The following is a 12,194-nucleotide window of genomic DNA, read 5'->3' on the forward strand; positions in this document are numbered from 1 at the left end:
TTTTCACAAACAGCAGATGTGGAGGAACACCTGTTCAGGTGACATCATGTGTACCTGGAGGCTGAAACACACATGATGAAGTATTCCTCTGTCGAAACCAAAGCAAAATGCTAAAATCCTGTACATAGATAACCCAGTGTTGGGGCTACCCCTTTGCCTGACATGCTGCTTTTCTCTGTACAAAGCTCTTGAGTTGCTGTCTTTGTATAAAGGAGCATATAGTCAATCTGAGCTTCACCCTTTACATTCCTCCTTTCAGGGCTAACCCACCCAAGGCAGCTCACAACATAATAAGAACAGAATTCATTATGACGTAATTACAGTCCATAGAATTGCAATCTATACAACACTAAAAAAATTTTTTTTAAAAAATAAATTATTATTATACCAGCAACAACTGAAACAGGATCAGCAGGGTATAAAATCAGGCAGCTAAAAAATCGAAAGGTTAAAAAAAAACAGCAGCAGTTAAATATGTAGCACTAAAATGCTAATTAAAAGCTGCTTGGAATAGAAAAGTTTTCAGTGCCTTTAAGGCTGACAGCATACTGGTCACACATGCCTTCTTAAGAAGAAAGTTCATGAACATAGAGCTAACACCCAAAAGGCCCTGTTTATGATACCTTCCCCTTTAATATTTCTTGATGGAAGGCTCATGAGCAGAGCCTCAGAGGCTGTTCTTAAGGATTGGTCAGGTTTATGCAGAGGTCAGCACTCCTTCCCATAACTACTGTAGGTCCCAAACTGATGATGGCTTAAAAGGGCAGCCACCAGCACCTATGACACAAAGCTGTGCAGATGTTAAACATCTGTTGTTTTAGGAACTCTGTCCTCAGGGGTAGTGTTCACATATTGTAGTCAATTAAAAGAATGAAAATAGTTCCTAGCCTCACTCCCACATCTCTATATAAAATCTCTGATGTGCTATCAGGGATTTGCCAGAGAATGGACGACATTGTCCTTGAAATGGGAAAGTGATCTGTGTGAATTTCAACGTGTAGCATTCCTCAGCACTAAAGAATATGGACCAGGCCATGTTTATTCAGAACTCCATGAGCTATGTAGGGCTTTGAATTGCAGCTGTACCTCTTAAAATCTCAATAAACAACGGGAGCCATAGGTAGAGCGTTTAGTCATCTGGAAGTATGTCCTCTGTGCTCATCACTGTTCTCCATCTCCTGTGACTTTTCATAACTCTTGTGAGCCAGTGTGGTGTAGTGGTTAGAGTACTGGCTGGCACCCAGCGCCACTGGGTGACCTGGGCTCAGTCATTGTCTCTCAATCTCATCTACCCCACATGGTTGTGAAGGTAAAATGCAGATGGGGAAAATCATGTATGCCTCCTTGAGGTGCTTGAAAGAAAGTGTGACATAGATCAATAAAAAGCAACTGAACAAATACTTCACATTCTGTTATGTTCTTTCAGTTCAGAAAATCACAGATATCGGCACTTCGAATGAATTTGACCAGATAATTACATCCATGCAGAATTGTTAATTTTGTATCATTTGGGTTTTTGTTCCTGCTGTATTTGGAGTTTTGTGACACTGCCACCAAAGTGTTAACGTCTCCCTTGCTGACATAGTGATGCGGGTTATTCCACTATGGGTTTCTGAGCATCTGACTACTTTTCAGGGGTACCACAGCCATTGTGGTCAGTTAGAGTAGAAAAACAATGGAATTATTTGAAGGATGAATATGCATTATCTTTGTGAGCCCATGATGAGGGTTGGTGTCAGCCAATTAAAACACTTCTGAAATTCTCTTAGGTCCGAAATCAGCATTGGAGTCTTATAATGGAGAGCGTAGTCCCATCGGACAAAGGAAATTATACCTGTATTGTGGAGAATATTCATGGATCCATCAACCACACGTACCACCTTGATGTTGTTGGTGAGTAAACTCTCAGTGGCTAAATGTTTTTTTCTTTCTTTAAGTGATGACTTAGATTTATTTTCCTCCTAATTATCTTTTTTTTTTTAAAAAAAAAGGTGAAAAAGCTAAATGTGAAACTTAGAATGGACTTAGAATGGAACATATGTAAAGCAGAATAGGCTATACCATGAATAGGCTATACCATTAGTTGCTTAAGATCAGGCCCTGTTTTTCTGTTAGTTTGAATTCCTGTTTTTACATTCTTTTCTGTTACTGTTGTGCTTTTGTCTTAATGGTGTTCTTTATTGTTCCTGCTTAAGAGACTTTAAAATATTAAACTGTTTATAGGTGCTTTTAAGTACAGTAAATTAACAAATGGAATGATGGGTTTTTTAAATTAAAAAATGATAGGTCCTTGACATAATTCAGGGTCAATCTTAATCACTTTGATAGGTTTAATTTGTGGTGTGTGGGCTGATTCTTTAAGACTCAAAGAAACTTAGAATGTTGGAGAGCTACAGATATCTCTCTCCCCCTCCCCACAGCAAAATCTCCTTATTCAGCTGAGGTGAACTAACCTGGAGACTAAACCATTTTTTTTGTTTGAACACTTGTTTAAACAATGTTTATTGAAGGTGCAGCTCCAACGGCTGCCAGGAATGGTAGTAAATTGCGTTCCACATGACTCCATCCTGTACAGACCAGCTGCTGAAAGGGTGCAGCTGAATTATGTTCCCTCACCAGGGAGTGGGTGTGTCCACAATATCTAGCAAAGGAGGAAACCAAGGGAATATATACACTTCTCTCCTAAGAGTATTTTCTCCTTTCCTGGACAGTACTTCAAAGAATTGTGTTGCAGAAAAGAAGTGGGGGAGTCTAGAAGGAAGAAACTTCTTTTAAAATACCAGGAATGGAACTGTCTGAAAAAGACACCGTCTTGAAATCCCCACAGTGTGTGCAGTTTTACTTTTTTTTTTGAAATTTTCTTTTGTTTTCTGAAAGTTAGGCAAATAACCAGAAGCCCCTAGCCTCTTCTTCGTCTTTAAGATTTTCAATGCCTTACATTCAAGAATATTCTGCAGAGTTTATTTTTCCTGGCAGAAAATATTGGTGACTTGCATGAATGAATGGAATGGTAATGAGAGTTATGTCATTTATTGCTATGTCTGCTACTTTCATAGAGAGAATCATAAAAGTAAACAGTAAGGCCAAGATTTTCCATCGTGATTAGGGGTTTCTGAATGTGCTAAGTTGCCATCATGGGGTCTCGTTTCTTCTTCTGAGGGTCTAGAAATGCACTTTTTCTAAAAGCATGTACCTCCCTTTCTTAAGGGAAATCTATAGTGTTTGCAAACCCATTTTGGAAAATGTGGTGTTTTTCTGTTAATTCTCTTTATATTTATTTGGCAATGGCATGTTAGAATTTGGGCTTTTTGGTTACATTTTGAAACGTTTGGTGCTGTTTTCAGTACTTGTTGGTCTCAGCTGCAATCATGGTAAGCCAGGCATCCCCAAACTTGGCCCTCCAGATGTTTTGGGACTACAACTCCCATCACCCCTAGCTAACGGGACAAGTGGTCAGGTATGATGGGAATTGTAGTCTCAAAACATCTGGAGGGCCGAGTTTGGGGATGCCTGTAGTAAACTTTGTTTCACCGGGTTTGGGAAATTTAGCGCAGAGTAAGAGGAAACAGCAATGGTAATGATGGGAAAGGAACCCAGGGTTTCTTTACCCCTTTGGTTTCTAACCTGCAGAAGTAAGAGGATTTTTCTGAGATCAACACATTTAGGACTGTCCTATTTAGGGCTGGCATCAGTAGCTTGCATCCTTGGGAAGTTGCTTGGGCCATCCTTTAAATGCCCCTTCCCCACCACCCCAGTTCAGTGCTCTTGCAGTTCTGGTTGGCTTGGTCTAGCCACCATTTTGTTTTTTCACAATACGCCATAGTGATGCTGTATCAGAAGCATTGTGGGAAATAAAAATGGTAGCTCGATTCAGGTGCCCAGTGCTGAAGTGTTAGACTCCATGGGGGACTCCTCCACTTGACTGGGTTTCAGTTTCTCCCACAGAGGTGGTTCTTTGGTCACTATTCATATTCCATTCATCTGTAAGAGCCAGAAAGGTACACTGCGAAGATTCTTGCCCCTTTAGTTAGGTGCTTACTGTAGCATAGAGTTGAATTATGTGGTCAAGCAGAATATAATTTAGTAACCTGCAATAGCTATTTCCCTTGAATTCCCTAGTGTGTGGGTCTCTTCCTTCCCAAGGTAAACATCTATTTGCCCAGGTAAATAATATTTTAAAAAGTTTCCTTCTGTTACCCCAACACTGTATTCCTCATACTTACCATTGCTAAACACAGCTCAGAATGAAACTGATTTGGTGCTACATTTGTTAACCAAACAGAGCAATCACATACTTAGATGGTGGTTAGATGACAGATCCAGGAAAAAGTATGTAGAACTCTGCAGAGCAAATGTCCCTTCATGTTTAATACACAACTGACCACAATCGGTTGCCCTGTGGTGAACCCATTTTGCTAAAAAAACATTGGCCCTCAATTAAATTTGAATGTTCTAGGGACCAGACTATCCCTTTGGAAACAGTGTGGAATAGAAACCAGATTTAAATTGGGCAGTATAAAATGAATTTCTGTTTGTTTGTTTTAGTTGTTTGCCCTTCTGCATAAATTAATCTGTTGGAATTTACGTTTATTATTATTACCATTTTCTTCACTGATGAGAGATTGAGTCAGGATTCTAGTCTGATGTGAAGCTCATATTAATGATCATTTTACCACACATCTCACCATAGATTTGTACGTTATGTGTAGTAAAATGCTCCTTAATACTTGGCTAGGATAATGCAAATGACCAAGCTTTTATAGAGCTGGAGAGTAATTTACCCAATAGTAAGGAGGAGGGGGAGAGAAGGAAAGAGTAGCAGAGGCAAATTACGAAGCATGTCTCTTACTGCTCCAGCCCTGGCGAAGGTGATGCCAAACATGAAAAACATAGAGAAGATGAATTGGGTGTAGGAAAGAGAAGTAGAAGTAATCAGGAAAGTTAATTAAATCTTCAAAAAAAAAATGTTCATGAATAATCCAGTTACAGTGTGTGGATTTGTGATAAAAGTTCAGAGCATTAACCCAGAAATCTAAACCCTTTCCCCTCCATTACTCTTTCATCTCTTCTTGTGCTTGCTCTTTTTTATGTTCCAGGGATGAAGAGGAGGGAAAGCAGAATTAATAGTTGAGCTTCATGTGATACACAGACATACCGGTAGATTAGTGTAGGGAAGGAAGCCTCTCAGACATTATTCGTTCCTTGGGCTTTCAGCTAAGCTAACCTGTGGGCTCCCTTCTTTTCTCTCTTTTTTCCATGGGTTCAGCTGATTTCAGAGCAGACTTCTTTGATATTAATAGTAATCAATAGTGTTAAAATATGGCAGTACATTATACTAATGTGTCTGTATGACATGTTGTAGTGTAACCTCTTATTACATCGCAGATTTTGGAGTTTTCTCAGCAAGCCTGTTGCCAAATGGTGACACAATGCTAAATTGGGAATAGCCATTATTAACTTGCCTGTAATAACTTTTGAAAGCCTGAATCTTTCGCCGTGCATGCACTAATAGCTAGCAGAAAGGGAAGGGTTTCATTTGAAGTGCATACGCTAAATATTCTCAGCTGTCAGCTCAGATTTGTGAACGTAGGAAGTATATCACCATCTCATATTTTGCTGCAAATGTGAGAAGAACATTCGGCTGTAAGCAGAATTTTCTTAGTAGTCCAGTTAGCTTCTGGCTGCACAGTAGAACTTGTCTGGAGACTCAAAGTAAAACAGACACTGCCTTAGGTGGACATTTTGATGATTGGTAATGTTCTCTACTTTTGTGTTTCTTGTACTGAAATTATGACTTTTATTCTTTGCAACAGAATGCTGTGTGCTTGTGTATGTGTCTGGCTTCCACATAGAGGAGCCAGAAAAGCTATAGAAGGGTGAAGTGATCCAAACTGGAAATAAGCCCTCTTCTTCCCTGGAATCCTGATAGCGCACTCTTACCTTGCTCTTACCATGCACTTGCCATGACCCTGCAGAGTGGCAACTGCTGCAAACTCTAGATAGGAACATGGGTAGTTGATAGCAGAGAAAATGGAATAGAATTTGGGTACTAATCAGAAAGGCAGCCGTACAGTTTGGGGGCTGCAGATTACGGGAAAAGGCAGAGAACATTTTATTCAGTTTTTTTAGAGGATAGAAATGTAAGATCCTTCTAGCTCAGCATCTTGGCTTCAGTGGTACATATACGGCTTTGATGAAATTAAATAAACTGCAAGTATTTTTCACTCTTGAGTTGTAAGCTACTGAAGGCTACCGCATGCATTAAGGGTTTCTGCCTTGGCTATTTTAGCAGTAGATGCTGAGCTCTACTGAAAATGACTGGCTCTGTCTAAACTCAGTAACTTTGTTGCCCATCATGTTCTTTTCAGTTCAACAGCATAAGGTTGTAAAAAACAACAACACCCTGGTCTGTTTAAAGTCTCTCTTGATCTTAATATGTCAGATAGCTACAGTCCTGGTGCTGTGAAATACGACAAACAACTGTTCCCTATTTACTTTTGCCAGTTCATTACATGTTTTATGTATCTGTTGTTCAGCAAATGTCCTTGGCGTTGTTCCGCTTTCAAGATGGGGCTCTTGCTTAGTAGCTAGGACATGCCAGTGTTTACATTTCGGCTTGCATAGTCTCTATTGAAGGAGAGAAGATGACATGTTTTTAAAGCATCTATGTACAGTTTGCCACTTCTGTTTTTCTTTGAGTACATCTTCATCCCCCATACAGTGGTACCTCGGGTTACATACGCTTCAGGTTACATACGCTTCAGGTCACATACTCTGCTAACCCAGAAATAACACTTCAAGTTAATAACTTTGCTTCAGGATAAGAACAGAAATCATGCTCTGGTGGTGCAGCGGCGGTCCCATTAGCTAAAGTGGTGCTTCAGGTTAAGAACAGTTTCAGGTTAAGAACGGACATCCAGAACGAATTAAGTACAGTGGTGCCCCGCTAGACGAAAATAATTCGTTCTATGATTTTTTTCATCTAGCGGTTTTTTCGTCTAGCGAAGCGGCAATGCAAACCGCGGTTTTCACTAGACGGAAAAAAAAGACGAAAAATTTTCGTCTTGCGAGGCAGCCCCATAGACTTTTTTGTCTTGCGGGGCAGCCTCCCGCTAGACGAATGCCTTCGTCTAGCGAGTTTTTCGTCTAGCGAGGCATTCGTCTAGCGGGGCACCACTGTACATAACCAGAGGTACCACTGTATATGGCAACTTGGCCAGTAATGACCTGCCTGCTCCGCATTCATGTAAGCTTCTCCAGACCCCTTTCTTTTAATTAGAATTTTCAGGAATTTTCAATATTGGTCAATTTTTAAATGATCATATTCCAGGTAAAAGGTTATTGCCTTAATGCATATCCTTAAAACAGTGCCATAGTAGGTGTAATGTAGGTGGGCACCTAAAAGGGTGAGAAGGCGCTGAGTAATATGTGTCTGTATTTTATGATTATGGCAATAAAAACATGAGTCTTAGCCTGTGGAAGTAATCCTTTCCCCACAAGAATTGTACCCTATAAACTAAGCTGCTTGTTCAGAGCTTATATTGGGAGACGTTTGTCACGTTTATTATAAACTAGTACCTTACAAAAGAGTTATGGACCATTTCACTCAACATGAATTTTCTATATGATATCACTTCTGAGTTTGATACTGTGCATGCCATCATGTGCAGTGAACAGAATTCGTTATTTTACTGAATCCCCTGCTTGCTTCTTGCTGTGCATAAGTTCGTTACATGCTGTTGCATGCATTGGGAGTAACTGATTTCATAAATGGTAGGGAACTGATCGTGTGTGAAGAGTAGAAGACAGGCTCCATCAATCTAGTGCCCTGTAGATGTTTTGGGCTACAATTCCTGGCAGCATGGCAAGTGGCAAAGAATGATGGGAGTTGTAGTCTAACGACATCTGTAGGGCACCACATTAAGCAAGTCTGGTCTACAGCTATGTATTAATTTGGATAAGACACTCCATGACTCATACTAGGTGTCGTGGCCAAACTATGGTTTTGGGTTTTGGGAACATTCTGTACACTTTGCACATGTAGATTCTGTCCCCCATGTCCCACTGAGTGTAAGTTTGCGAAAGGATTGAACAGTGATTGAAAATGAGTCACTTACTTGGTCTTTGACATAAAGTATGGCTGGTGATAACCATAATTAAAAACATTATGGTGTTACAACCAAGCAACAGGGTTTGTGTGTAATTATTACAGCAGTCAGAGGAAGGGTAAGTTACAAGTCTGCAAAGGTGAGCCTATGTCAGTCTGGAAGAAGCACCATGGACTTGTGCATTATAGCTCAGTTGAGTCTATGTATGGCTGTTCTGAGGCACACTGGAATTTATGAACATAGGGAACAGCAGCCCTATATTATGTCTGTGTAATAAATGGGTATTTGCAGTGGGCTTATGTAAGATTCTTGTTGGGTAGGTTGTACAGCTGGAGTCCAAACACAAAACATAATAAAGGGTGTGTGAGTGTAATTGTCACGTACCTATCTGCAGGTATTAGCAGAACTCTTTCTCCAAAGCAATAGTGAGATGTTACTAATAATAAAACAGAATAAAACATTTCATTTGTTTTCAGGAATTAATTAAGGGTAGCCTTCAGGCCTTTCCAGATGACTGCTCAAGCTCATGCTGATCTTTGTACAATATTCCACAACTCCTTTGACAATAGTGGGATATCCTTTGTGTAGTTGATGAGGGTGTAGGGAGAGCCTTTTTTTTTTTTTAATCACAGGGGATAATCAAGTTGGTGTCCTTACAAGGTTTAGTTGAACCTTATTCTGCCACAGCAGTAGAGAAAACTCCATCCTTAATACAAACGTTCAAGTGCTGCTTAATTAATTTCCAGCAAGAGTTAAATGTATATAGTCTACCCAAGTCACAACTTGCTTTCTGGCAGCGAGGTTTGCAGTTGTTGACTAACTCTTTACAGGAGCAAGGATAAGCCTGACATACTTACCTGAGCACTTGAGGGCTGGGGCGTGCTGAGACAGGGGCAGAGGCAGGCAGGAATCCACACTGGTGCTTTTGCCTCTAGGTATTTGGATAAACTGAGAAGGAAGAAACTTTCTTTCAAAGCAAGAGAAAAGCCTGACTGTGGACTTTACACCTGGCATGGGCTTTTGGCAACACTTAAACAACTAGCTCAGAGAGAGGGAGAGGAAAGAAACCCTACACAAATTGTTTAGAGCTAGAGGCTGTGTGCTTTGCTGTTAGCAAATGTCATAGCTTATCAAAGGGTTTTTTTTATTTAAAAAAAATCCAGGTGCTGTTACTCCTTGGATCTGTCATACTTGCATTGCGCCTTTTGGATCACACAGCCCCTCACTTACTTACTTCCCTGCCACTACATGCCCATATGCTCACCATCTTATTTGCTCTGTCCTTCGTAATTCTGTGCCAAAAATGTATTATGCAATTTTGATAACCATTCTTCATGAATTAATGAGGGGGGGAAATATATGAAATTGGAGAGAAAATTTTCATGCAATTCTCATGAGTGGGGTGCAAGAAATTCGTTGCATTTGTTTTAATTTCATGGCAGCTGAAGTGCTTTGTAAGTGTCCTTTCTTTTATTCTGCAAACCATATCTACTAAGATATGTATTCGGCAGCCTTTCTAGATACCTGCACTTTATAAAAACTTCATGTCGTCATTGGCTGGACTTTCCTGTGGACACTGTGCTTCTGTCAGCTGTTCTTCTCCTTTCATTTTAAGTGAAGGCATTTTTGAAGAAGTCAGTGCAGAAATCATAGAATCATAGAACTGTAGAGTTGGAAGGGACCATGAGGGTCATCTAGTCCAACCCCCTGCAGTGCAGGAATCTTTTGCCCAATGTGGGGCTAGAACCCACAACCCTGATATTAAGAGTCTCATGCTCTTCCAACTGAACTATTAAGAAGGTAAAATGAAGAACTTACTGAATAAATGAAATTATTGAGCACACCAATCTCATGCATGCAGTAGCCAGTGTCCCCCAAATTCCTGGGCTTCAGTTAAACCCAGGTGCAAATTCTCCCTTGATATTTTTTCAGATCAGGAAGTGTGGGCAGCCAGGGAGGCTGCAGAACTTTGGAGAAATAGAAATAAAAGCACAGGGCTCTTTTGCAGGGGAAGAACACTTTTAAGGAAAATGGAGAACAGGTTTCAGAGTATAGAACTACCCCTTTTCTACCAGCAACGCAGGGCACATGCACACCTATACACACCTTTTGTTTCTCTCTCAAGTCCAAACTTACAGTTCTTCACGCTAGGCAAAGCTGATGAGAACTCCGGAGTAGAATTCTTGCACTTTAAATAATATCATCATTTTTTAAATTTTGTAACCTTTCTCCAGGGCTGGAAACCAAATTGAGGCATCTCTGGAGCATGCAGCCTTCTAGCCCTGTGTTTTACTGAAAGGTCAATTGCTTTGCAATCAACATTACTAATTAGGACATATTGACATCTCATACTGCAGAGAAGCATTGTTGATCAGTGTAGGCTGCATGGTTGGCATGCAAAAGGTCCCTGGTCAATCCCTGCCAGGTACAACTGGGAGAGATTTGTATCTGAAACTCTGGAGAGCTGCTGCCACCCTGTGCATACAATACTGAGCTAGATGCACTTAGGCTCTGGCAGCTTTTGACTTAAGTCAGGTTCCTATGTTCTTATCCGGTAGCAATGAAACAACATTCAGCTGCATTCTCTCCCCCTACAAACAGTGTGTAGTTCATTACCGTGCTTTCCTAGTGATGCTTAAGTTGTATGTGATTACAGTGGTAAGGACATGACATAAAAATGACTATGGCTTACACTCAGACAGAACTTCTTTCCATTTCCCTGATGTTTCATTACCTGAGAATTTGTGCATGTTACACACTCTTTCACGTGACATAAAAGCCCCTTTTGCAAACCAAGTGGAATAGACCAGAAGTTTAGTTTTCATTTCTGTGTTAAATGCTTCCATAAAAAAAAAAAATCTGTTAACTCAGAGAACCTCAGGAATTTTGTGCTGTAGTTTTCCAACCCTTTTCATGGATGCCAAAATTTTGGAAAGGTAATCTTTCTGCCATTTTCTTGGGCGAAAACAAGCATTCATGCGCATAAAGGATGGCAACATGTCGAATGACACCTGCAGTTGTGTCATAGCATGGCTGCTGGTGTAAATGAAATTTAGCATGGCGTGGCGGTATATCAATAAAAAAACAACACCATAGTACTATAAAGCCCCTTCCGCTCTTAGAAAGGAGGGGGGTTTGCAGGCATTCACGGGCCCTACACGTGCGCAGGGGATGGCCCCGTCCCCTGTTGCCACTGGCTGAGCCCTGGGCGCGGTGCCTGGCTGGCTGGCCAATCGGTCCGGCCGAAGGGCGTGGCTTGTGGCATTTAAACAAGCCCGCGGCCAGGGCTCAGCCCCTTGCTTCCCACTCCCTAGATGGAATGGGGCTGGGGCCGTAATGATAGCACGGTCCACCTGCCCTTCCCTTTTACTCTGTATCATATTTGGCATTTCAGTGTTATATTTCCAACGTCAATTACCAAGCTCATGCAGCAGTACCATTGCAAGGCTGTATTGTGATGGGGTTGACATAAAATGATTTTCATCTCCAAGCATTCCTAACTGCTATTGAGCTCCCCCCCCCCAAAAAAAATCTGATGATATATTGCCAAGAGATTCTAGAAGTGTCTCCCATTTGGCTGGTTGTATGTTTCAGCCGTGTGTGGGAGAAATTGCGTCTTGCATTTCACATTCCAGAGTAGTTCTGCTTTATTCTTTTCCAATCCAAAAATGTTTTTTTTTTAATAACAAAGTTTTTAAAAAATCCTTCAGTCACACTATTTCATTGTTATGCTTTCCATATTTTCCCTCACCAAAGCAAAGCTGTTCTTGGTAGTTCAGATGTTCTAAAGCTTTTGCTTTTGCCTGTGCCGTAACAGAGATCATATTGGTTAACTCCAAGATTAGCAGGGTAGACATGACAGCCTCTTCTTCTGGGGAAACTCATGAAATGCACACTGTGGCAGCCTAACAATGGGTTTCTCTGCATGAAGAGCAGACTGGTATTAAGGCCATTAGCCAGTGATGAGAACTGAACATTTTAAAACGAGAACATTCATTTTGCGTACTGCAGTTTCTGAGTGGCTGGTGGTGCATTGTATCACTTAAACCTTTGTAATGGATACATTTTCAAAGAGCGTAGTTTGAT

The 12,194-nt window shown here is 40.8% G+C and overlaps 1 protein-coding gene across 1 annotated transcript in view; it reads left to right on the top strand.

The window, feature by feature from the left end:
- FGFR2 (fibroblast growth factor receptor 2) overlaps positions 1–12,194 on the top strand; it is a 113,079-nt gene that overhangs the window by 53,268 nt on the left and 47,617 nt on the right. The window contains 1 exon segment of the mRNA XM_033149514.1: positions 1,770–1,893. Within this exon segment, the coding sequence (XP_033005405.1) occupies positions 1,770–1,893 (124 nt within the window).

The sequence above is a fragment of the Lacerta agilis genome, chromosome 5, assembly GCF_009819535.1.
Source record: "Lacerta agilis isolate rLacAgi1 chromosome 5, rLacAgi1.pri, whole genome shotgun sequence".
Taxonomy (NCBI): Eukaryota; Metazoa; Chordata; class Lepidosauria; order Squamata; family Lacertidae; genus Lacerta; species Lacerta agilis.